General features: G+C 30.7%; 3 protein-coding genes across 3 annotated transcripts; 1 reads left to right on the top strand and 2 right to left on the bottom strand.

Moving 5' to 3' along the window:
* Positions 1-4,180: 4,180 nt before the first annotated feature.
* Positions 4,181-5,512, top strand: LOC107471475 (LOB domain-containing protein 40). The gene is made up of 2 exons (XM_016090945.3): positions 4,181-4,490; positions 4,569-5,512. The coding sequence occupies exons 1-2, from the start codon at positions 4,301-4,303 to the stop codon at positions 5,261-5,263; spliced, it is 885 nt and encodes a 294-aa protein (XP_015946431.1). The 5' UTR covers positions 4,181-4,300; the 3' UTR covers positions 5,264-5,512.
* Positions 5,513-6,683: 1,171 nt separating this feature from the next.
* Positions 6,684-11,350, bottom strand: LOC107471474 (uncharacterized). The gene is made up of 9 exons (XM_016090944.3): positions 11,134-11,350; positions 10,322-10,816; positions 10,130-10,231; positions 9,918-9,999; positions 9,777-9,796; positions 9,608-9,668; positions 8,542-8,621; positions 7,073-7,180; positions 6,684-6,992 (listed from the first exon to the last, which is right to left on the bottom strand). The coding sequence occupies exons 2-9, from the start codon at positions 10,796-10,798 to the stop codon at positions 6,930-6,932; spliced, it is 993 nt and encodes a 330-aa protein (XP_015946430.1). The 5' UTR covers positions 10,799-10,816; positions 11,134-11,350; the 3' UTR covers positions 6,684-6,929.
* Positions 11,351-16,351: 5,001 nt separating this feature from the next.
* LOC107471541 (wax ester synthase/diacylglycerol acyltransferase 4) lies at positions 16,352-22,660 on the bottom strand. The gene is made up of 5 exons (XM_016091029.3): positions 22,389-22,660; positions 19,972-20,544; positions 18,642-19,001; positions 17,491-17,628; positions 16,352-16,682 (listed from the first exon to the last, which is right to left on the bottom strand). Exons 1-5 carry the CDS (start codon positions 22,581-22,583, stop codon positions 16,533-16,535), a joined length of 1,416 nt encoding a protein of 471 aa, XP_015946515.1. The 5' UTR covers positions 22,584-22,660; the 3' UTR covers positions 16,352-16,532.
* Between the last annotated feature and the right edge of the window lie 3,105 nt (positions 22,661-25,765).

Genomic DNA, 25,765 nt, shown 5'->3' with positions numbered 1-25,765 from the left:
TGATGAATCTGAGCAAGCACCGGAAGTCGGCCATGGAGAGCTTTCCAGATAAATAGGTTAATTTTGTGAGACAAGTTCAACTTTCATATATCAATCCACGGCTTTTTCTGTTGCATATAATTAGGGCAAAGCTCCAGAGGCGGATGGTAAAATAAATAGCCAATTCTGTAACCTGAAGCTGTATCATATTGCTTGGATTTGTTCAAATCCCATTGCAATTTGTCCCTACTCTGCTGAATTTTAACTGACAAAATCCTATTTGCAACGTCTTGGGGAAATAGTTCTTGAATGAGATTCTGATTCCAATTTCTATCTTCAGTAATTAGATCTTTAACTCTTGGAAACAACTCAGAAATAGCCTGTCTATTTGGCATGTCAGAAATCATTAAAGAATACGGAGGAGGCAGCCAAGGATCCTCAAAGGTTCGGATATCCTCACCAGTACCCACAGCCCAATTAAGACCTTTTTCAACAATCTTTCGACCTTCCAGTATGCTCCTCCATCCCCAAGAAGGTAAGACTCCAATTTCTGCCGTTATAGCACTACCATTGCTAAAGTATTTACCTGTTAAGATTTTGGATAATAAGGAAGTAGGCTGTGTTACAAGTCGCCAAAACTGTTTGCCTAAAAGCGCCAAATTTTGGATTCTGAGATATTTAAATCCAAGGCCTCCTTCTTTTCGTGAGCGAGTCATAGTGTCCCAACTAATCCAAACCATCCTCCTTTCAGAACCTTTTTGTCCCCACCAGAACTGAGAAAGTAGAGAGTGAATTTCCGAAATTAAACCATTAGGCAACTTGAAGCAAGACAATGTATAAATAGGAATAGCTTCTCCCACTGCCTTAAGCAATACGTGTCTACCACCTGACGAAAGAAGATTGCGCTTCCACCCTTGGATTCTTTTCCGAACCTTTTCTTTGATCATACTAAAAGAAGCCTTTTTCGATTTAGAGACTGTAGAAGGCAAACCAAGGTATTTATCCTGAGCCCCAATATGATTAATATTCATAGAGTTAGCTAGTAGTGTACGAGTAGTGGATGGAGTGTTGTGGCTAAAGAATACAGCAGATTTATTAAGATTTACCCTCTGGTCACTGATGCTTTCATAAGAATTCAATAAATGCAGGATATTTGAACATGCTTCAGGATTAGCCTTACAGAATAAAATGGAATCATCAGCAAACAGGAGGTGGTTGACCTTGGGACATCGCCTATGTATCTGAAGAACTTGAATTAGTCTGTTTTGTTCTGCCTTGTGTAGCAAGAAGGAGAGACCTTCTGCGCAAAAAAGAAAAAGATAGGGGGATAGATGATCTCCTTGTCGAATACCTCTATTTGGTTTGAAGAAACCATAAGGTTGTCCTTCCACAATAACAGAATAAGAAACAGTTGTCACTAATTCTCGAATCCACATGATCCACCGGGAGTCAAAACCAAACTTCTCCAATATAAACCAAATAAAGTGCCATTCCATCATATCATATGCCTTACTCATATCTAATTTTAGCGCCATTTCATTTTCGAGACCCCTTTTTTTGTTCTTCAAGTAATGCATACACTCGTGAGCAATTAGGATATTATCAGAGATTAATCTGCGTTTAATAAAAGCACTTTGCGTAGGGCTAATTAGTCTATTCATCATACTCTGAAGCCTATGTACAAATACTTTGGAGATAATCTTGTAAAAGACTGAAGATAGGCTTATTGGTCTTACCTGAGTCATATCTTTAGCATCAGAAATCTTGGGAATAAGACAGATCTGAGTGTGGTTAAAACCCTTCAAGATTCTGTCCCCAGAAAAGAAGCTCTTAACTGCTCGAAACACATCACCACTAAGTATGTTCCAGAAGCTTTGAAAAAATTTTGCTGTCATACCATCATCTCCTGGGGCACTTTGAGGATGAATGCTAAATGTTGCGCATTTCACTTCCTCCATAGTCACTGGTCTTTGAAGCCTACGGTTCATGTGAGCTGTGACCTTAGGTTCAAAATCAGTAAACAGAGGTTCAGGGTTCTCATGACAAGTGGAGGAAAAGATGTCCTTGAAATAAGATTCAGCCATAGAAGCAATACCAGCATTTGAAGTAGCCACTTCACCATCATTGCCAGTTAGTTGCCAAATTCTATTCCTTCGGGTTCGATTTCTAAATTTCTGATGGAAGAAAGCTGTATTCTAATCACCAGATTTGAGTCATTTGACTCTAGACTTATCTTTCCAATAAGATTCCTCATTTTGCAATACTTTTTCAAGTTTTTCCTCTATTTCTGAAATGATGTCGCCTCCATGAATTCCTGCTAAACGAAGTTCCTCTAATTTTGACTGTAGTAAATCAATCTTCACCTTCGAATTAGATCTGTGTTCTTGCTGCTATTTGACAATCTTATGCCGACAACGCTTTATTTTTTGAGCTAGGATATACATGGCTGAACCATCAATCTGTTCATGCCAAACCTCTCTAACAATCTGCCGTATTTCATCATTGGAACACCATCTTTCTTGGAATTTGAATCGGCATTTAGATCTCTCAGTTTTCGGATTAGAGTCTAGGATAAGAGAGGCATGATCCGAGCCTGATTCTGACAGTCTAAGAACCGTTGCATTGGGATAGAGTTGCTGCCGATCAACTCCTACCAGGAATCGGTCCAGTCTTTCCTGTATCAACTCATCACCCCTTCGTCTATTTGACCAAGTGAATGGTCTTCCGACCATACCAATATCAATCAGGGAATTATCATCAATAAAACTATTAAAGGTTTCAATAGAAGAAGGAGATTTAGCACCCCCACCTTCTTTCTCCAATTGATTAGAAATGGCATTAAAATCCCCCATTAACACAATCTTACCATCGAACTGTTGGGTGACTGAAGTTAATTTAGCAAATTGAGCCATTCTATGTTGATCATTTGAACTGAGATAAACACCTAAAACACCATAGGGATCATTAGAACCAGCTGTCAGAACTGATGCCGCAATAAAAAATCTACCATGCTGTAAAATTTGAACAGTGCAACCATCCCTCTATGTCATTGCCAAACCCCCTGATAATCCATCCGGATCTACAATAAACCATTCCTTGAAACAACAAGATCTTAGTTTTCCTTCAACTTGTCGAGATTGATTTTTTGTTTCACAGGTAAAACCAACCTCGGGGGAGTAGGATTTGCAAATCCCTTTAAGATTGTGGATTGTCAGGGGTCTCCCCAAACCCCGACAATTTCACGAGAGCAGTTTTATATTTCTTTGGGTGCCACTTGAAGGCTGGCACCCTCCACCGTCATAGCAATTATATGAGGGTTCTGAGTCTCTGATTTGTTGTTCATGGTGTAGAGAAAATCAGAATTGGTATTCAATGATTCCAAAGAGACATAAGATATATGGAATGAGTGAATTAGAAAATGAAATGAATTAAAAGAGCAATGAATTGGGAGAGAAAACGAAAATTAGGGAGCTAAGTGAAAAAGAAATTAAGAAAAAATAAAAAATAAAAGAAGATGGAAAAGAGTTTGACGAAGAAAAGACAAAGAAAGGTGTAACCATGGAGATGGCGCAGTGAAACCCTAGCAGAGCGTCGGGCGCTAGATGAGGAGTACGTACTCCCACTGGTGTTAAGAAAATATTACTTACCACTTAAAATAAAAATAAACTTAACTTGTAAAAAAGATTGAAAGTAATTTAGACTCATCAGACCTAATCTGATATAAGATAAGAACTCATACAGAATCTTTATTTTGGGATGAGTGAGTTCATAATATGGTATTAGAGTTTTAGATCCGAAAGATCAATTTATTATCCCTGGTATTCGGATAGTTATTCTAAATAGTGTGGGTGATGTTTATTTTATTCATGGACCAAAGGTTTAGCCCATTGTACACATTATACACTTAGTCGATTCACTCCCTAGCACTATCCTTTATAAAATCATATAAAATTTGAACTTCAGACGTGAATTTTTAGTTTGATATAATGTCTTATAATTCAGACAATTTGAGAGTGGAGACGCGCTATAACGAAGAGTGGGATTTGTTCCCCCAACAAAAATGGAAGAAAACGAAGTCGTTAAGCTTCGCTTATTAGGACTAGAAAAGTAGAAAGTGATTCAAAATCAATATCTTTTTAAAAAAATTAGAAAATAAAAATATGTTGTTGATTAGTAATAAAATGATATTGGATCCATTAAAAAACAAATATTAAAAAACAGCTGCGTCCCCCCTAGAAAGCTGTAAAACCCAGCAGCGGTTGATGTATATAGCCTCCTCCCGCACACCAATAATTCCAATCAATCTTTTCTCACATAAAAAATGAGGATGAGTTGTAACGGATGCAGAGTGTTGAGGAAAGGGTGCAGCGAGGATTGTACCATAAGACCGTGTTTGGATTGGATCAAGAGCGCAGAGTCTCAAGCCAATGCTACTCTCTTCCTTGCTAAGTTCTATGGCCGCGCTGGTCTCATCAACCTCATCAACGCTGGCCCCAATCACCTTCGTCCTGGTTAGTTTCACACTACTGCTTTCATGTTTTTTGAATAGAATACTCAGTTTTATAACGATTCTTGTTTCGGTTTTGCAGCGGTTTTTCGTTCGTTATTATACGAGGCATGCGGGAGAATAGTGAACCCGATTTATGGATCGGTGGGTTTGTTGTGGTCGGGGAGCTGGCAGCTCTGCCAAGCCGCCGTCGAAGCGGTTTTGAAGGGACTGCCGATCACGCCGATAAATTCGGAGCTGGCGGAGAGCGGACGGGGTCCACCTTTCAAGGCTCATGACATACGCCACGTGTCCAAGCCTCATAACAACACCGTAACCGTCGCGTCTCACGAAACTAAGCGAGTCAAGACTCGCTCCCGAATCAAGAAGCCCAAGGTGGCCGAGGTTGCGAAGCGCGCGTCGAGTCACGAGTCATCGCTGAGCCACGAACGGATGGAGGCGGTTGCTACGGCGGCGGAAGGAGAGAGCAAGGAGATCGAAAGTGACGTGTCGGTGGAGACGACTACGACTACGACTACGGTTCGGTTCCATGACGAACCGGATTCTGATGCAAAGGGGAGGGGTGGTTCGGCCGAAGTCTGCGGGAACGAGGTTGGGTTGGAGCTGACGCTGGGGTTTGAAACGGTGTCACGTGAGCATCATGACGTTGTGGTGCCAATGAAGAAGAGGAGAATTGATTTGAAGGATTTTTGTGGCGGGGTAAGTAGTGATAACGGTTCGTGCAAGATGGAGTTGGGACTTCAGTTCCAGGCTTTCAACGGTTCAGTTTTGACTTGATTGATCAGCTTCAGTTCCAATGTGAATTGTAGAATTAGGGATAAAAGAAAAAAACGTTTTCACAGCCCTTGTTATTATGGTTTAATTTTTCTTAGTTCTTTTAAAGGATATGGGTTAGTGTTTTTTGTGTATGAAATGCAGTATAAAGGTAGTCGAAATGTATAGAGAGAAGGAAGCTGATCTTTAAATTTTACAAGAGTTTTTTACTTATCTAAAACAACCGGTTTCTTCCATTGCCCAAGTTTCAAAGGACAGACTGAGTTTTTTTTATATATTGTTTTAGTTTTGGTGAATCACTCAAATATTTGGTGATTTGGTGTTCAACACAAACAATTTGTCAGGGTATATTGATATAGAAAATATTTTTTTATTTATAAAACTATAATCTCCAATGACATGTCAATTCGTAGAAGTGTATTGTAAAAAATACCATCCATAGAAAGTATGTCAATTCTTAATTTCTGTTAAATACCGTTCTGTCCAATATATGTGTTTGCTATGAAATATCAAAATAAAAATTGGCCAAGGTTTCTTCCATGATGTGGTTGAACTTCAACGTAAGCTGGTGACGTGACGTGACGTGTTAAACGGGTGAGCTAGCCTTAAAGTGACTCTCTGTGAACAATGACAGGCAACTAGCTCACAATGGTCTCAGAAGGTTGCAGTTCCACATAAATATGCATAATTTTGATTTTGATTCTTGAAATTTTATTTGGTTTTCGTTTCTCATTTTTTATTACAAAGTTTTTAGTCTTCTATTCTCTTAGATTTAACATGTTGTGAATTGTGATATTATAAGGGTAAAAAGATTCAAAAATTATTTGCAAGGATTAAAATATAACATTTTGGAATTTTAAAAATCTAATTCTAATTTAATTAGGATTAACTTTTAATTGTTAGGAAATGAATTACAATCTATCTTTCCACTGCTCAACAACAGTACAACCCCTACAGTCACCTGTCTCCTCCCAAAAACCAGTAGCTTGGCCAGTGATTTACCAAGAAGTTGTGTTCTCAGAAAGGAAATGATGAGTCTTAGGAGGTTGAAAACTTTAAATATCAATCTCGAGGGAGATAGTTTAGATTGTGCATTTTGTCATCATTTTTTGTTGTAAGTATAGCTTTTGTTGCTTTGGAACACAAAATAATGATTTTCAATGATTATATATTCATATAATTTGATTGCAAGTTTGCAACTACCATATCTGAAATGCTATTTTCTAATTAATTGTGATAATCCAATGCCCTGAAATTATCTATTAAAAAACTAAAAACATAAGAAAAAAATCTATGGTATAGTTAGAGAAAAACATGACTTAGATGATCAACACCTAACAATCTACTGTCTGAACATTTCAGCTGAAGCCAGTGGTCATACACCTGTGGATGTTTTTCAGGATTCACACCATAGACCTCCACAAATATAAATAGGCAACTATTAAATTAATATCTCAAAAACTTATCAATTATCATGCTTGATTATCCAAAAAATACATCATGATAACAATATAATAAAAAACAAAAATATTAGTACACAGGCAGATGGATCTATAATAATGAACAAAATAAGAACTTCCTCCGCCAATACCAATTTTAAAATTTCAAAACTTTAGTCCCCATAATGATACATATATCTTAATGAGGGCCTTTATCATCTTCTACAACCTTAATCTTCATCTGAACTACTATCTTCAGATGCCCTTTCAACCTCATCTGAGACACTTTTATCCTGCAGGAAATGTTAAAAAATGAGTGCATAAATGCATAACAAAAGAATACACAATTAACTTGGTTACAAAAGATTCTTACTGGCATTTTGTCCCAATTCTTTAGTTTTGCACTTGTGAGCATATAATTGTCTTGTAACGGAGCCCAGGCAGGCTGTTCATCTTCTACCTTGCCTGTACGTGCATTCGCCTGAATAACAAGAACCAGGAAGTTCGATAATAAGCAACAGAAGGAAGAAAGCCACCTAGTACAAACATGTTTAACAACCCTAAATATGATTTATAGATCTAACAAGCCTTTGTCATTCCTCTTCAGAAAACATGAAAGCATTTAATAGCATATATACAAAGGTTTATCTTGCATACATCCATCAATGAAGAAAATATAGAAATTCATCTATATATTAATCAAGTTTGAGGCATGTCTAGAAGGAAGAAAAGGATAGACCAAGGAAATTATAGGAGCCCTCTACTTCCAGTGTCCACTCAGTATTCTGCTTAACGTTCCACTGCCTTTTCCCAATACAAATATCCCCCAAAATTCATATTTTCCAAGATTTTCCGTCTTACACAGCCATTCTCTGTCAACCCGGTAATTAGTTATGTAGAGTGAGACACAACCTGTTAACCTATCAACTTCTATCACAGGCTCACGTTTTCCCTTCTCATTAGAGGCTATGCTAAGTGTTATGATGCCCCAGCTTCATGATTGCAACTTAATCAAATTCATCCTTTAAGGCATCATTCCGATGATTGTATTTCATAACCTTAATAGCAACACCTAGAACAAAATACAATAATAAAAGTTCACTTATCATGATGGTAGCAAACCACATGAACACCATGTCACTTAACCAAATTCCATTGTCCTCCCCTCTCAATTATTTTCATCCTCTTCACTATAATACTATTTTTCATGGTTTTGGGAGGAGCAGCAATAGGGACAGGACTTCAAAAGCCTAGATACTAGCACCAAAACATGGAAATTCTTATGCATATTATTGTTTCAAGCAAAATTCCAGTAGGTGGTAAATCAGCACAGCATTATGTATACAAGAAAAAGAAGAATAGGGAATACAAGTAGGCCACTATCTTCCAAGTCCATTCAATATTCTGCCTAATATTCCATTTTCTTTCCCCATTACAGATCTTCCAAGATCTCTCTCCTTCCCACTCATTTGTTACCAATTCAGTATTTACCTAAGCTGAATGAACCCTATCCCCTTTCCCGATTTGCTTGTCATAGGAATGTGTTTTCCTTCCTTTTCAAAATTGAACTATATTACATCCCATAAAGAGGACAAATAATAATAATAATAATAATAATAATAATAATAATAATAATAATAACTTATTTTTTCCGGTTTGTCATAGTTGATGGTTTAATCCACCAAATGCAGTTTTCGATGGTTATTACCCGTTTTTCCATGTTATTAAGGCTGGAAAAAAATAGAACATAGGCTGCTTAATAATACCATGAAGTTATTTATCATAAAAATGAGCTTACGATTGAAAGTATAACCTAAAGGAGAAAAGGGCATAAGATGTCACCTTTGCTGAGGTGCCAGTTGCTGTAAACGATGGCTTCCCTAGCTCTGAAAAGAAGGCTGCTTTGGTCCGCTTTTTTATCTCTGGCAGCATACACACATTAGATAGTTATAATTGGACATGTCATAAAAAAAAATCATTGTCTACATGATGACTAAATTCACTGAAAACAATAAGCATGTGATTAATCATATTTCTTTACATTTTGACTTATTCAAAACTGAGGAATTTACTGGGAATAGAGTGACAGTTTCAAGACAGTACAAGCACTCCAATGTATATATCTATTAAGGTCTACTTCCATGAAGATGCCTCATGGAAGTAACCACCATCTATTAGTTATGTAAATCTGTCCCAGAAATGAACGGTTAGCATAAAAACTACTATCAAGCAAAATAGTTGTTAATGAACATTGTAACATACATAGCTGGATATATATTTGTATCATTGGAATAAAAAAATGATGCATACCAGGTGGTCACTAATAACAAGAGAATCACAAAATTACAAAGCTTTATGATTTTATGCTTTCTCTTTCAGTTTTATGCTCAATTCTAACCATAACTACATGTCTGGTTGCTTATTATAGTAAGAAATCTCATAAAGATGGACTCCCATCTGTGAGTTTTGCCACTCTGCAAATTAACGCTTACAGTTTATTGGTTGTAAACATTTTATCATTAGAAAACAGGGAAAGATTGTCAAATGTTTTAATTATTCCTCCTACGATAATGATACTCGAGCAGAGTAAGAATTTGCGATAAATGCTCATGTTAAAGCATGAAGTCATGATCGAGACTGGAATAACCTAATCAGATACAAATATATAAAAACAAAACACTGTAATTATAAAAAATTAAAAAAAAATGAAAACACAATTGCAAATGAGTTAATAAGATGGGAGTCACAATTTCCCTAGATAATATAAAAATAAAACAATTATCTCTGCCCCCAACAAAAAAAAAAGAAAAGATTTTTATTTATTTCCATGATTCAATTATCGGAACTACACATGAATTTTCATTTTTTAAGTCTCCTTTGTACACTCTTATGGCAATAAAAAGATTACCTTTTGCATCCTTAGTCCTTGAGGGGTCTAACCCTTTTTGAGCAGACTGTGCCTTGTTGACCTAAACAGGCATGCATCGAATCTCTGGTTAAATAATGATAAAGATACAGTGCATGAAAGAGATAGAAACATAATCAACAAAACCAAAGTTTGTGAAGTGAAAACTTACAGCATTGAACAACTTGACCACTGAAGGCAACACCAGGTCATCCGTTATCAAAAGTTATGAATCAGTATGAGGAAAATGAAAGTCATCAAAATAAAAAAGAAGCCATAACCCTGAATTTAAAAGAACAACCAATATGGTTACCTCCTTTGGTAGCAACACTTATTAAAAACTTTTCATGTGGAACCAAATAGTTAGCAGGTGTGACATGCCCCTTTTCTGCTAACTGTAACCAGCAATAAGAAGATTAATTACCAAATAGGGAAAATTTGAAGCAACACACTTAATATGTATATAAATTTTAAACCGAGGTCACATGACAATAAGATCATGGTCGACTTGAACTTTAAAATTACCTTCTGCTTTTCCTTTTTTGCCTCCCCCTTGGTCTCTCTCTCTGCTTCTTCCTCTGCAAGCTTGTCGGCAATAAGCTTCTTGTGCCCAGATAATATTGGACCCTACAGAGTTATCAAAGTCTTAGAAAACCACATTTGTAATGGTTTATGTAAATATAAACATGTTCTTTGATCACCTTGGTTCTAACTTACCAACAAGTCCTCGGAAACACTCTTATTTATAATATTCCTGAAAGCCATCTTAAATGCCCTAACCCCCTCGGTGAATTTCATAATTCCTGGCTGAACTACACCATCGTCTTCTCCTCCTTCATCCTCAGAAAATTCATTATCCTCATCAGTTGCATTCTTATTCCACCCTTTTCGTCCTCCTTCTGTTTTGCCCTCGTCTTCAGATGGCTCTTCACTATCTATCTCGTCCCCATTGTGTTTGTTGGTGGTAGTAGGTACACTGGCCTCATTTTCTTCTTCATCTTCATCATCATCATCAGAATTATACTCGCGTGCACGCTTGCGGAAGAGTTTCTTCATTTTCTTGTCTACTTTAACTTTCTTCTGTCCATGTGGTGGTGGCATCAACTTTGGCTTTTTCTTATGTCCTTGCTTTTTACCAAGCTTCCTCTTTCTTAAAAGTCCTCCAGACTCGCGCAATTGCATTACTTCAGCCATTCTCTTTTATGAATCAACCTAAATCATATAAGAAAAACTAGCCAATCATATAAGAAGACTGGAGCAAAATCAGCAGCAGCATCAACATAAGAAAATTAAAAACGAAAAAGAAAAAGAAAAATCTGCAACAAACAGCATCAGCAATAGCAGCAGGTAACAAGCAACAACACCAAAGCTCAATTCAGAACTAATTTTAATAATTTTCAAAGTATTAAAAAAAATCAGAACCACTGACTACAAGTAGCTTCACATTCATTCTTATGCATATCAAGCAACTGAAAATTTTTAAAACAAAAACAATCACTGTTGAAGAGAAAAAAAAAAAGAAAACCTACACGAGACGGAGTAGCTAGGAAAGGCAATGCCCGACGAGAGAGAAGAGCGGCGACCCTCGGCAACGGAGGTACGAAGAACGGCGACAGATTCACAACGATCGGTGGCCTCAGCAGTGTCTCCGGTGCAGAGAAACTGTAAAGATAGACATAGGAGAGATGAGGGTTGAGGTTTAGGGTTTTAATTTGTATAATTTAGGGGTGTACATGGCCGGTGAAACTGGGTTTGTGCCAACCTAAATCGGGTCTAAAACGAGTTAAATCGGATTTTTTAAAATTTAACAATAATTTATAAAACACTTATTTATAAAGAATAAATTTATGGAAAAGTCTAGCGAGTCAGCAATTTTATTGTATTTTGGCCAGCATGTAACCAGCAGAGAAAGATGAGTTATTGGATGAAATCTCACACTAATCTCACACCATTAAATCATCATTGATGGCTAGTTGATGGCTACTAATTACAAATATTGCTGGCCTCCTAGCATTGCTCTAAATTTATTATCGGAAAAATTAATATTTATATTTAAATTTAAATTTGTTCATAAATTTTAATTTGATTTTTTATCTATCTTTTAATTGAACAAATGTAATTAAAAATAAGATAATAAGCTTATAATTAATATAATATAATATTAAAATTAAATTAAAACATATATATATCTTTTTTAGTCTTTTTAGGGTGAACATGAGTCAGGTAAAGTCGTGTTTGACTTGACCTGAATCCGACTTTAAATAATGATCAAGTCTATTTTTAAAGATTATTACTCGATTCTAAATCTGATAAAATTACACCAAATTAGTTCCTAAAATATTTAAGTTCGGATCGAATTTTAAAACTAGATCGGATCATATACATCCTTAGTACAATTTTAGAACCATTATTTGCTATCTAAAATACTTTACAAATTAAAATATATTAAAATATAAATTTATCAATAGAAAATTTGTGCAATTATAACCATTTTTTTATGACCAATTTAAAAAATAATTTTTTTATTAATATGCATTATATGATTGAATGCAAGTATACACTAACAATATTTTAAATTCTTAAAGTACTTTAAATTTTAATTTATATTTTAACATCGATAAAATATTAAAAATTTGTTATAATTTATTTAAAATATAGTTTATATATTTTTATGCATAGCAAAAATTTTAAATTAATGTATTTATTATGTGTCTATCTTATTGTATTTTGTATGAGTATTTATGCATCATAGATGTCTATCAACTTATCTATTATATTTGTTATATTAATTTATTTATCTAAACTCCATATCAGTCAAAGGTTGGATAACGTTTAGATAATTTTTTATACTAATTTCAAATTCTTGTTGTCCTCTTTATTAGTTTGCAAATAGTATATAAATTATTAATTAATAGTCTATCGTTATACTCGTTAATCTTTGTTATAAGAAATGTACCTACTTTAAAATTGACGAGCTTTAATTAAGTTTAAGGCCGAAGTTTTTTTTTTTGTCAGGTGAATTCGACAACTCCAATCTTAAATACTTTAAATGGATTAGACAACTAATTTTTTCTCTTCTCAGATGTAATCGATAGGAGTTGAATTCGAGATCTTTGAAATGGGGAGGGAAATAAGGTTCATTGACAGGTTACCCGGTATCAACCCGCCCCGATACGCTTGAGCTTGATCTTCTTCCTTCCTCGTGCCGAGATCTCCACTACTGTGCTCTTCATCCTCAGCTATGCTGCATGTTCCTGATTCCAAGCTCTTCCTTTCCCCATGCCATTGCCCTCCATGATTATGAGGATTTCGCTTCCAATTGTGGCCGTTGGTGCGCCTCCCCGCTGCTGCCCCTTCCGGACTTACCTTCCCGATCCTCTCGCCATACACCCTTCCGTGTGCCGCTTCGCATGGCTTCCATCCCGATCCTCTCGCCATACACCCTTCCGTGTGCCGCTTCGCATTCGTTGGGCTTCCATCGGATCTGCCCTGAATCCCCTGGCACTACGTATTCTGTCGATAGCTACCCCAACCTTGGCCTAACGCACTCAACATCACTGCCCGATCCGTTGAGCCTCCTCCTCGGTCCGTTTTTCCTATGCCAATGGCTTCGTTGTGGTTATTGATGACTCGTTGGTGTTCTACTGTGAGTCGATTCTGCTCCTTGTCATCCTCTAGTGACTTATCTCGGGCTTCTGTTTCCACCCTCTCAGGTAGTCTCTTCTCCATTCGCCTTTCTTGATTGCTTGTTGAGTCGGGAACCATATTGACTTGAATATGTATACCTTGATGCTGTATACCTTGATCGTGCTGAATTGCTACGAAACTTGCTTCTGTTCTGATTATATTCCTAACGTGAGCAGGCAGATTCATTGTCCATTGTCTCCCCAAGTCATTTTCCGCTGCCATCACTACTAGTTAATGAGCTAGTTTGTTGCCATCCTTTGGAGTCTAGGTATCTCCTACATCTAAAGCCTCTTCTAGCAATTGGAGAATGTCACGGAAGATTGCATCCGCCTCCGCTATAGGCATTTTTGACTTGATTGCCTATGCATTTGGGGTATCTATAATTTGATTGGAACCCCAAATTTTATTGTCCTCACAAAATAAAATTCCTTTTTTTGTTTGCACCAGGATATCCATTGGATCGGAAGCCCAATGACTAATTCCTCGGGTACTGCAGAGGCAAAGTGGGCGATCCTCCCAAACAAGCAAGCTTCATTCCCATCCTCCAATGAGTATCGAACCCGAGAGAGATGATTAAGGGACACAGACCCTCATCCATTTGTGCCAACTTACGTTGGTCACAAAATAAAATTCTACTTAACAAAAACTACACAAACGTAAATTTTATCTATAAAGGCAACTAGTTAGGCCCATCAATCTTTTTCTTTTCGGTCATCAGACATCCAAAATAACAAATTTTGACCTACACCAAAAAAGATAGAGTTTTGATTGACTACCAAAAAAATAAAATTTTACAAAACCAATCTGATTGATTAGTTAGTCTGGTAATTAATTCAGTATTCCGCTTAAATAAATATTAGAGTTTAAATTCTATCTTGTGCGTATAATAATTTATTGACCAATAATAAATTTTAAATAGAGCTCCGATCCACACCTCAGTTTGATACTCGACAACAGTGAATAATTTGAATAATTTATTTTTAATTAGTTGGTGTTACTAATATAAAATTTTTGAAATAAAGTTATTATAATATTTTTTAATATCTTTAAAGTTCTTTTCACTAAAATAAATTGATTAGTAATTCAACATGAACTTTAGAAAATAAACTTCTTAAAATAACCAATGCTACGGATTTTGTGAAGTCATTGGTAATTTTAAATGAATATTTGTCTTCTTATTTCGATATTATGGGTTATTGGTGATAAAAATGTACATTTAAATATAGTCATAAAAAAACATTTAAATATATAAATTCATATGTATTTTATTTTTTAATATTTATATTGACAACAAATAAAGCTGTAACTAAACTAGAAGTCTAGAAGTAACAAATATTACATTGACTCCTTCCAAGGCATATGTTACTTTGGACACTATATTTTAATTAGAATAATATTGCTTTATACCTGAGAACAAAATAAATTAAAAATTTATTACAAATCTTTTTTGAATTATATTAGTAAAACACTATTACAGTTAAGATATTATCTTTTAAATTTTTAAATTAAACAACTTAAAAGAATATTGAAAAATATTTTAATAATTTTATTCTAAATAATTATTTAAATTAATCTCTTATATTTTTAAAATTAGATACTTTAATCTCTTAACTTTTGAAATATACAAAAAAATTATGTTTAACTTTAGCAGACAAATTAATTTCTAATCTAATTTTTCCATCAGAAGATGTGGCTGACTGGTTCTTTACATTTATTTAGAATATCTTATTAGAACCCAATAATAGAATTTTCAACAATAAAGAAGTAAATGTTGAGATCATACAAAATAAAACGTTTTTGAGCTATAAAGAGTGAATTAGTGTTGATCTTGCTATTGTTAATGATAATGTCAGAGATGACAGAAGATTGATCATCTTTGTATTTAGATTTAATTTTTATATATATCTATTTTATGTTCCACTTTCATGTATTGAGTTTACTTTGTTTTAAAAAAAAAAAATCGATGACACAAAGGCTTGGACTAACATACATGACAATTAATTGTCCATGTATGTAGACAAGACAAAATAATTCTTAGACTCTGCTATAAAACTGTACCATTTTAAAGATCTCTAAACGCAATGTTTGATGAATATCCCTTTTGTTTTTTCTCTATGTATAACACTATAACGAAAAACTCTAGACTTCATTTTCTTTCTTTTTTATTTTAAGATAAATATAGTGACTGAAATTATTAAAATATCTCATTTATAGTTCAATGTTAAAATAAAATCCTAACCCTTGTTTTCATCCACCTCTTTCTCCTTAACCCTCTGCGGGAACTATGTATGAACAGTGTATCCAACTTTCATTTAATTCCGTCACTGAAAGTATTTTATAAATAAAATATTATTATTTCAATTTTTATCTCTAAAAATTTCAGTTATTTATGTTTTATAAAAATTTCAGTTATTTATGTTTTTTTATTTTCTAAAAGTATTAAAGATACTTAAATTTTGTCTCAACTGAAATTTTAATTTAAGTCTCTAATTAACAAACACAATATTAATAAGTTTTAGTCCTCTAATCTCAATTTTAGTATCCCATATCAAATATCATATTATATTGTCTAAAATTAAAAGTATAATATCTCTTGTAAATATGAGACAATTCTTATTTCTTGAGCTAATTTTTGAGACAAATTAGATCCACTTAATTTCTTATAAAGATAAAGCATTTTTTAACTATACAATTTTTTAAAAATTTTAAAAATATTAGTAGTATTTAATGTTGCTCAATTTTATTCACAGTAAATCTATTTTTATATTATAAGTTTATTCTGTTTTATTTTTCTCTTTACGTATAAAAATAAAATTGAACCAAATTAAATAACAGAAATATTTCGTAACATTTTAAAATTTTAAGAATAAAAACATACTTTACTTAAAAATTAATTAGCTAGTATCTTTAATATACCATTGATTATTTAAAATTTGAGATATATTTCTCTTCAAATGTTCAACGTAGAAAAGCTAATGGTTGGTTTCTGATGAAGATATACATATATTACTGCATGGAAGATCTTTCAATAAGAGAAATTGGTTTGACTTGAGGAGCCACATTCTTTGTTGCATATAATGTAATATTTTACTTATTCTTCTCTAATAGATATTCATCTCACATACAAATCAAGAATTACAAACAAATTTGAACCAATTTTAATTGAAAAAAATATATAAATTGCATATCAATATAGAAATATTGTGGATCGGAGCTTCATCATGCATGTCTTTCTCTGATTTTACGTAGAAATATTTCTTGCTGCTGAAATTATCATCTCAAGAGATTTTTCCATACACAATTTGAATTTTTCCTTGTCCATAAACCCCTTTTCCAATCCAAATGCAATTCTTAGCTTCCCGATGTAGCTCATGATAGTTATGGTGAGACTCTGCAAGTCCATGTCCAACAATATAATCAAACATAAATGTACATTAAAAATAAGCTAATTTAATAAACTTATCATGGTATATTCAAAAATCGGTTATATGTATAAAATATATGTTATTACAAATTAAAATGTGTTATGGTACATATACTTATTTACAAATGCATAAGAACTAATTTGGTAATTAATTTTTTATGGCTCATCTTTAAATATTTTTTATTACGTAAGGATTAAAGAGTGTTGTACTCTTTGTTAATTAAATAAATCTTAATTTTTCATTTATCATGTTTTATATCAACAATTCAAATTTGGAATTTAAGATTTAAGATTTATAATTAAAGATCTAAAATTTATAATTTAAGATTTAAAATTTAGAATTTAGAATTTATGATTTAAGGTCTAAAATTCAGAATTTATAATTTATAATTTATAATTTAAGCTTTATATTCAAAAAGTATTACGTTATCTATTTTTTTAGAGTGCATTAGTATTTATTTATTTTTAATAAAATTTAATTTTAATATATTATTAATATAAAAATAAATTTATATATATATTTAATTACGTAATATTATATTTAAAAATAATTTTATATTTTATATTAATTACATAAATAATCATAGGGGGGTCATAATTAATTGGGAAGAACTTATGATAGGGGGAAAAGCCAATAACAATAAAGTGAACGTGATGGTCCTTGTCACATCACATTTATATATAAACATTGCGTCCTTTTTTAATTTATTTTCCAGCGGAGGAAAAGAAAGGTAAAAGATATTTTCTATTAATAAATACTACATTTATGACATACCTCTGGTGGACCAACTACCATAAAATATAAACCTTTGATTGGATGATTAGCCAAAGCCATTTGTTCCACTGGCCCAATGATGCTTGAAACAGTGGTGCTTGAGTTCCTCAGTGTGCTATGCACGTATCTAGCCGCAGCCTGAAATTATAACCCCAATACAATAATAGAAATAATTTTTTTTCCCTTCAATATCTTTTTCATGTTGGAAACATTTTGTTACTGCCAAACAAATTTATCCAACCAAAAAAGTATTGCGGCATGTTGTGACAAAGAGCAGGTGAAGACTCAAGGCTTATGTAGTTATGTGCCGTTGTTTTTACGTAAAATTAAAAATTAAAAATTGTTATATAATTATTTATTAAATTAAATATTAATTTTAAATAATTTCATGTGAATTGTTATAAAAAACTTTACAACTTTTTAATTGCAGGTAAAAGTTTATGTCAGCAACAATTTTTGTTGTGATAATCAATTTTTTAGATTAAATTATATGTATTATATCAATCTATCACTAATAATTCTCTAACTGTATTTTTTTTTTGGTGCTACAAATGGTGGTCTTATTCAACTTGTATATAGAAATACTTCTCATGAGATGTGTATGAATTTATTAATTCTACTGTTTAAACAGTTCAGTTTAATAAAGTCTCTCAAACAATACGTACCATAATTCTCTGTTTAATTTTGTACAAGTCACGTGATTCCATAATTTTCTTTGGCTTGATTACCAATTTATAGTTTTACACTACGGTCATACTAAATATATACTAAAATCAGTTATTAAAATTAATAATTTTTTTTAAATTTAGAAACAAATTTTACATATATTTTTTCTGTTTATTGATTTTTTTTAAATTAAGAACAAATTCTAATCCTTTTATCAAAATAATTCAGATATTATAAAATATTAAAAAAACTAAAACTAAAACAGTTAAACAGTAATAAATGAAGTAAAAACTCAGGTGCAGTCGACTTCACGTGATAATAATTGAGAGCCGTTAAATGATTTAATTTGACTGATTTGACTAAATTTTTATCTAATGATTCTCAATTATTAACTTCACGTGAAGTCAAATGCACCCAAGTTTTCACCAAAAGATGAATAGTTATATAATTTTTTATAAAGAAGAACATGAATTGTTGTTACTGACCTCAGAGCCCAGGAGTCTCTTGACCATATTTAAGAACATGGCAGTAAGATGAGTAGCCCAAGAACTTTTCTTTCTAGTAATCTCTTTCTGAGCCTCCCATATGAACTCAAGTGGGTTTGCATATTTGGAATCACTTAATTCTGGAATTGGAACATGCAAGAATGCAAATCTGTTCCCCCACGAAGCACCATTGTTGTTACTCTTTTCAACCATTTCCTTAACAGATTTGTATCCTCTTATGTTTCTTGTATTGAACAAAACAAGTGCTGTGGACTGAGAATTTCTTGATTTCAGATCAATGTCTTGCATGTACAGTCGAATGCCCAAGAAAATTAAGCCAGCTAGCACGTCGTTTATGCTCTATAATTTGATTAAAAAAAAATAATGCATTATATTGCAATAAGTATATACTAAAATCAACCACTAAAATCAGTCATTAAAATAAAATATATGTTAAAATATAAAATATATATTAAAAATAAATTAAATAACACATATATTTATAATTTTATATACAAATACATGATAACTGATTTTGATGTATAAATAATATTTTTGATTATATTATCAGGCCAATAAAAATATATGTAAATGTGCGCATATTTCAATTGTCCTTTTTAAAAAAGTGATTTTATAAATTAGAATCTCTTATAAATTATATTGTAAAGTGATTTTATTAAAACTTATATAAAAAATAATTATGTTATACATAGATATTAGAAATTCCTATACATCAGTCAACTATATAAAAATATAAAGTTTACTAAAAATTTATTTTTAATTAAATTTTTATAATTTTTTTATTGTTGCATGAAGACACTAAACAACTTCATCTTAACAAAATAGTAGCATATTGATAATAATTTTTTTAAAATAATATAAAATAACAATTTATAAAAAAGCACACAAAATGTGTTTAATTTTTATTTTCACTTTTAGTTTTTTTTTTAGAATTTTATGAAAGAAAAATTATTTGGAAAGGAAAAACATAATTTTATTGGTTCTATTTTTTCACTAATTTTAAAAACATAGACTATTAAAAATAAAAGAAAAATAAAAATACAAACAAATTAAAATGCACACTAAGATATTATAGCCTTGTAATAGCATTATTGAAAATGATGAAAATTCAGGTACAGTCAATTTTACGTAAAGTTGATAGTTGAGAATCGTTAAATAAAAATTTAGTCAAATTAGTCAAATCATCTAACAGTTTTCAACTATCAACTTTATGTAAAATCGACTTTATCTTAGTTTTTACCATGAAAAATATTATGAAGTATAAATTAAAAGTATATTGAGGATATATATATTAATTTGACATACATACCACTCCAAGTAGAGATTTGACTTCTTTGATGTGGTCAAATGAAAAAGTGACACTTGAGATGGTAACTTGCCTAAGCTTGTTGTCTTCACCACAAGACCTAATTGGTGTGTGATCATCTTCAACCAAGCTACTTTTTAATATGCTCCATCCAAAATCAGACATAGAGTGGAATGCAGAGGAGAAAATATTATTTTTGAAAATTGTTGAAGATTTGGGTAATAATTTTTTGTTACTTGAAGGGAGTGTGAATGGAAGATTAGGGTTATCAAGTCTTTGCAAGCATGAAAGAAGAGCACCCATTAGAGAGTAACCATCACCAAGTGCATGGTGAAGTTTGAACACCAATGTGCCAGCTGCATTTCTTGTTGGGTATTTGATTATGTGAATTTCCCAAAGTGGCCTATTCTGTGGTAAATATTCCATTGCTATTTTGGACATATATTCATCAACATCTTCATCATATAATAATAATGATGATGATGATTTTTCATTGGAAAAATTGGGTACCTTTATGTGATCCTCTAGCTTCACTTCAACCTTCATCCATTTTTTCTCTCCATTTTTGTCCCTTGTCTATTCATCATTTTCACAATTTCATTCATCATTAGTTTAAATGTTAAAAATATTAAATATAAAAAAAAGTCTAGATTTTGAAATGTAATACACGTTTTGGCCCCATTTTCTAAATAAAAATAAAATTTCAACTTAAAAATATTTTGTGTATTGTTTTAGAAGAATTCATACAAGAAAAATATCTTTAAATTAAAAGAATTTAATTTTGATGTATTAATAATATAAAATATTTTATACAGTAATTAAATTATATTTATTATTTAGATGACTATTTAGGTAATTAAATGTGTTGTTATTTAATTATATGCATATATAAAATTATTTTACAGTGTATCAAAAATAAATTTTTAAACAAAATCATAAATTATATATATAAAGAGTTGATCATAGAAATGGGATCTAAAAATGTGTGGTTGAGACCTATTTGAAGGGTTAGAACTATTAAGAACCGGCGTATTAATGAGAAGAGATCCATCATCCATAATAGGAGATTTGTAAGGACCATTGCATTCAATAGTACAATAACATAATAGTCATGCATATTTATGGCAGGACTATGCATGCATCTTCACACGCAATTAAAAATCATTTAAATGAATGTAGGTATAAAATTACTGGAAATTTTTGAAGTGGGTCATCGTAACAGTGTTTAAGTGATTTTTAACCGTTGATCTTAATTATAAAAAAATATATAATATATAATTAAAATTAACGGTTAAAAATTACTGATACATTGATATAATGGTACATTTAAAAATCTTTCAAAATTACTAACACTATCAATCATTGTGTTTCACACATTTTAATATTTATTTTATACAAATAATTAATTAAATAACTTATTTTTTAGGTTAAAATTTATTGTTTTTTACTATTATTTAACTATCAATTTAATTTTTTTATTCAGCTCCTTAATCTAGTAATCTAAAAATATATTTTATTCTATATTTTTAAATATTAATAACTAACTTATAATAAAATGTAATAAATTTTGATAATTTTCTAAAATTCTTCTATAATATCTATAAACTAAATGCTTACCAGAAAAAAAAATGCATTAAAAGTTTAAAATATGGTTGTCTAATGAAAATAAAAAAAACTACCTTTTTTCAATAATCTAAATTTCTAACTTTTTTGTTGGCTACTTCTATCTCATTAATAGTATCTACATTCTAACTTTGATGACTTATATTTAAACACAACATATCTGGCCGTTACTTAGAAAATCCCAATATAGCACACATGCATTTTCAATTCTCAATACAATTATGGTTAAATAATATATACTAAAATTAGCAACTAAAATAAGTTGTTAATATAAAATATATATTAAAATATAAAATATATATTAAAAATAAGTTAAACAACACATATTTATATATAAATATATAATAATTAATTTTAATAGTTAATTGTAGTGTATATATAATATTTTGGTTCTTCGTATTATTAATATACCGCGCACTCTGATATTAAATTCTCAATATTAATAAGAAAAAATAAAATAAAAGAACATATATCAAAAAGAAAAAGCATAAGATACTAACATATTATTTGTCAATTTATTGTTAATAATAATTAATTATTATATTATAAATATATATATAGAAAAACACATCTAGAAAATATATCTATAAAGACACTTTTATTAAATGTAGCTATAAAAAATATTTTTATTAGACACATCTATAAAGATACTTCCATTAAATACAGTTATAAATAAGAATTGGTAGAAATCGACAGAAATACTATTGGTAACGTAGCGGGATTGTATTATAAATCAGAGGAGGGAGAGGGTAGCAAAATTAAGAAATTAAAACAAATATATATTATTATATATATACCATGATGGAAGAGAAGCGTGTGTTGATGGGGAGAAAAACATGTTGAAGTAGTGAAAGTGTGTGGCTATCATCGATTGGAACATCAGATTCCAAGACACCAAGAATGTAAACACACAATGAAGTGCTGTTCAAGTATTGCCCAGTTGGACTCACAGGCTCTGCTGGAATTTCTTCCTCATCAAAATCATTTTTCATACTTGTTCCTCTGTATTTTTGTAACTGCCTATTAGCTAGTGTAGCTATAGATTATAGTATTGTATTATTCAGATTGTGGTGTTCAGTTCATGAAAATGGCTACATATAAATAAAGAATATTAGAAGCTAGAAAAGAGAATGGTTGACATTTATTAATTCTCCGGTTTGTTTGGTGGACACTAATTAATGCTCACATTCACACAGCTATGACCTTCTATACCTATCCATCACCAGGGTCCCATATCAATACTATTAATAAAAAAAATCATGAATAAATTTTGTTTATAGATATNTTTATGCCCTATATTCAATATCTTATCTTATTTTTAAAACCAAACACAACCCTACATACGTGTATATATATATAATACTATATATATACGGATAATTTTTTTGTCAACTAAATTGGTTTAATACTAACAAAAATTATTTTCATTTCTCTCGTTTACTCAAATTTTATTGTTTAACTTAATTAGACTTGATTAATGAATAATTTTACATGTATAACATTTCTCCAATTAAAATTAAGGTCACATATTTTATTATTTTATAATACTTTTTAATTTAATTGCACCTTTTAATTTAACTTTTTTTAATTAAAAAATATCGTCATGATAAAAAAATATTAAATTAACTACATTTTCAAGTATTATTTTCAAGTATTAAATTAATTAAAATAATTGCACCCAAAATTTTATACTGAGTATAATAATCATAAGGCGAAAAATCTATCTGCAGTCAATTTTTTTATTATTGACACGTGTTATTTTTTGTTTGAAAAAAATTACTTAATTTATTGCATACAAATGGTTTAATTAAAAAAATAATTTAAGTTGGACTAAATAATTACTTTAATTCTCTTATTCTTTGTTACACTCATGATATTTATTCTTTTCTAATTTTTTAATTGAGTATGTTCTTCTTATTCGTATTTCTTAATCAAATTTCTTATTTCAAATGTATTTCTTAATTTTTGTTTTTATTTCTCCTTTTATGTGAATTCTAATTTTTTTTAGTCAATTTCTAATTTTCCTTCTTTCCCGTTCTTATACAGACAAAAAGATGTGGATTTTATTTTTTTTAAATACCAAACTTTACTTTTTCAAACAATTTGTATACATATATTTCACGAGAATTAAATAAATAAAAGTTAAAGATAAATTTGGTTAAAAAAATGAAAAAGAAGAATGTACTAAATTTATCATTTAGGATAATAAACAGAAAGAATGAATTTTTTTTTAAAGATGGTTATTTGATCTATCAAAATCGATTTAAAAAAAATAATTTGTGTAAAATAAACTAATTTTTTTATCAAAATAACCAAATAATAACACATACCAGTAATTCAAAATAACTTCATGTAAAATTAACTGCCGATGAATTTCCACCTTATCATAATCATAATAACCATAGAATACAATAATAAATATCACACAAGTCACAATACTCCTAATTAAAGTAGTTTAATTTCTAATCAAGTTGGATTGATTTAATAATTAGTTCACAAGTTTGTGTAAGTAAGGATCCGAAGTTTGAATATTGTCTTGTGTATGCAGCAATTTATTGACCAATCGTAGATCTTTAAATGGAATTTCAATCCGCGAGGGATTAGTCTTTTACCTGTTGGACTTGAGAATATCGTAAAAAAAAGTTTATTTTATAACGATTTTTGCAACGAGATTAGAGTAAACACCCAACCCAGTCCTTGTCTATTTTTGCGAATGACAAAGCAATTCCTGTCAAAAAAAAAAAAACACTTCGATTCTCAACCTTTTTATTTTGGGACAATATGGTCCTTCTATTAAAAAAATCTGTTAAATAATAACAAAAGTTAGTTTTGTGGGAGGTTTTATTTGTATTTTGTGGGGTTTTAAACCTCCACAAACTATTAATTAGTTTGTTTTTAAAAAATTCCTTTACCAATGATGATTAAGTGAAGAAAAATCATTGATGAAAATGATGTCGTAAAAAAAAGTAATTATAGTACAAATATCTTTTAAAGAAAAAAAAATAACATCGAGTAAAAAATGAAAGAAAAAAACTTTAATGTTGATAATATTAGTATTGATGATGATAACGGTATAAGAGATAATGATAATGATAAAGTAATAAAAATGATAGAGATAAGAATGATAATAATGAGGATAAAAAAACTAGTGGTAATAATGGTAATAATTAGTTATATTGTTAAAAAATATTTGTAAAAGTTTAAAATTCTCTATAAAATATAAATAAAATTTACACAAAATTAATTTTTGTTATTATTTAATAAATTTTTTAATAAAAAAACTGTATTATTTCAAAATAAAAAAGTTGAAAGACAAAATATCTCTTCTTTTAAAACAAAAACCACTTTATCTCTCATAAAAATAGACCACAACTGAATTGGATATTTAGTTATCAGATTATGATACACACTCGTCTCTCTCTTAATTAAATCCATCATTAGAAACTAATAGAGCTGTCACACCTTCAGGTATTTTATTTATTTATTTATTTATTATACGCGCGGTTTTTTGTAGCTGTCTAATGTCTATGGTACTAGATGTTGTCTTGGTGCTTGGAGTAGTTATACTCTTCAGAGTGCGCTTTTGGCTTATTGCATATTGAGAAAGTGATCGGTCTACTGAAGGAAAAAAAGGTTGCGTTGTTACTAAAAATGGAAAAGATAATTAAAAACATGAATAACATTAGTTAATCAACACAAAATACTTTTTGAGCACGTTTTTTTATTGACTGAAAAATAATAACATAATAAACAAAAAAAATAAAAAAAACTGCTTAAGAGCAAAGTAATTCCGCTTAATACTGTTTTTTAATTTTTTTAAGTCAATAAGAATTCCATTTGATGAGTATAAATATTTATTATCATTTTTATCATGATGTCTACTATTTTATTTGTATATCTTAAGATTAATTGGAGATCAACATACTATTTTTAAGACATAATGTTTTAAATTTTCAACATGAAAGAATTAATAAAATTAGAGTTATCCTAGAAATTATTGACAAGAGTAAAGGTATTCACACAATCTGTTTCACAAATAACGTCTATTTGTCCCAAATTTCAAGCTAGAAGATATCCTCTCCAAATAGCAAACAACTCTTCTTACAAAATATTACGACTCTCAATTGTTTCCAAACAGCCTTGTTGTCAACTTCTATTACAATCTCTACTAACA

The sequence above is a fragment of the Arachis duranensis genome, chromosome 10 (genome assembly GCF_000817695.3).
Source record: "Arachis duranensis cultivar V14167 chromosome 10, aradu.V14167.gnm2.J7QH, whole genome shotgun sequence".
Classification (NCBI taxonomy): domain Eukaryota; kingdom Viridiplantae; phylum Streptophyta; class Magnoliopsida; order Fabales; family Fabaceae; genus Arachis; species Arachis duranensis.
This window is presented reverse-complemented; position numbering and strand designations above follow the sequence as displayed.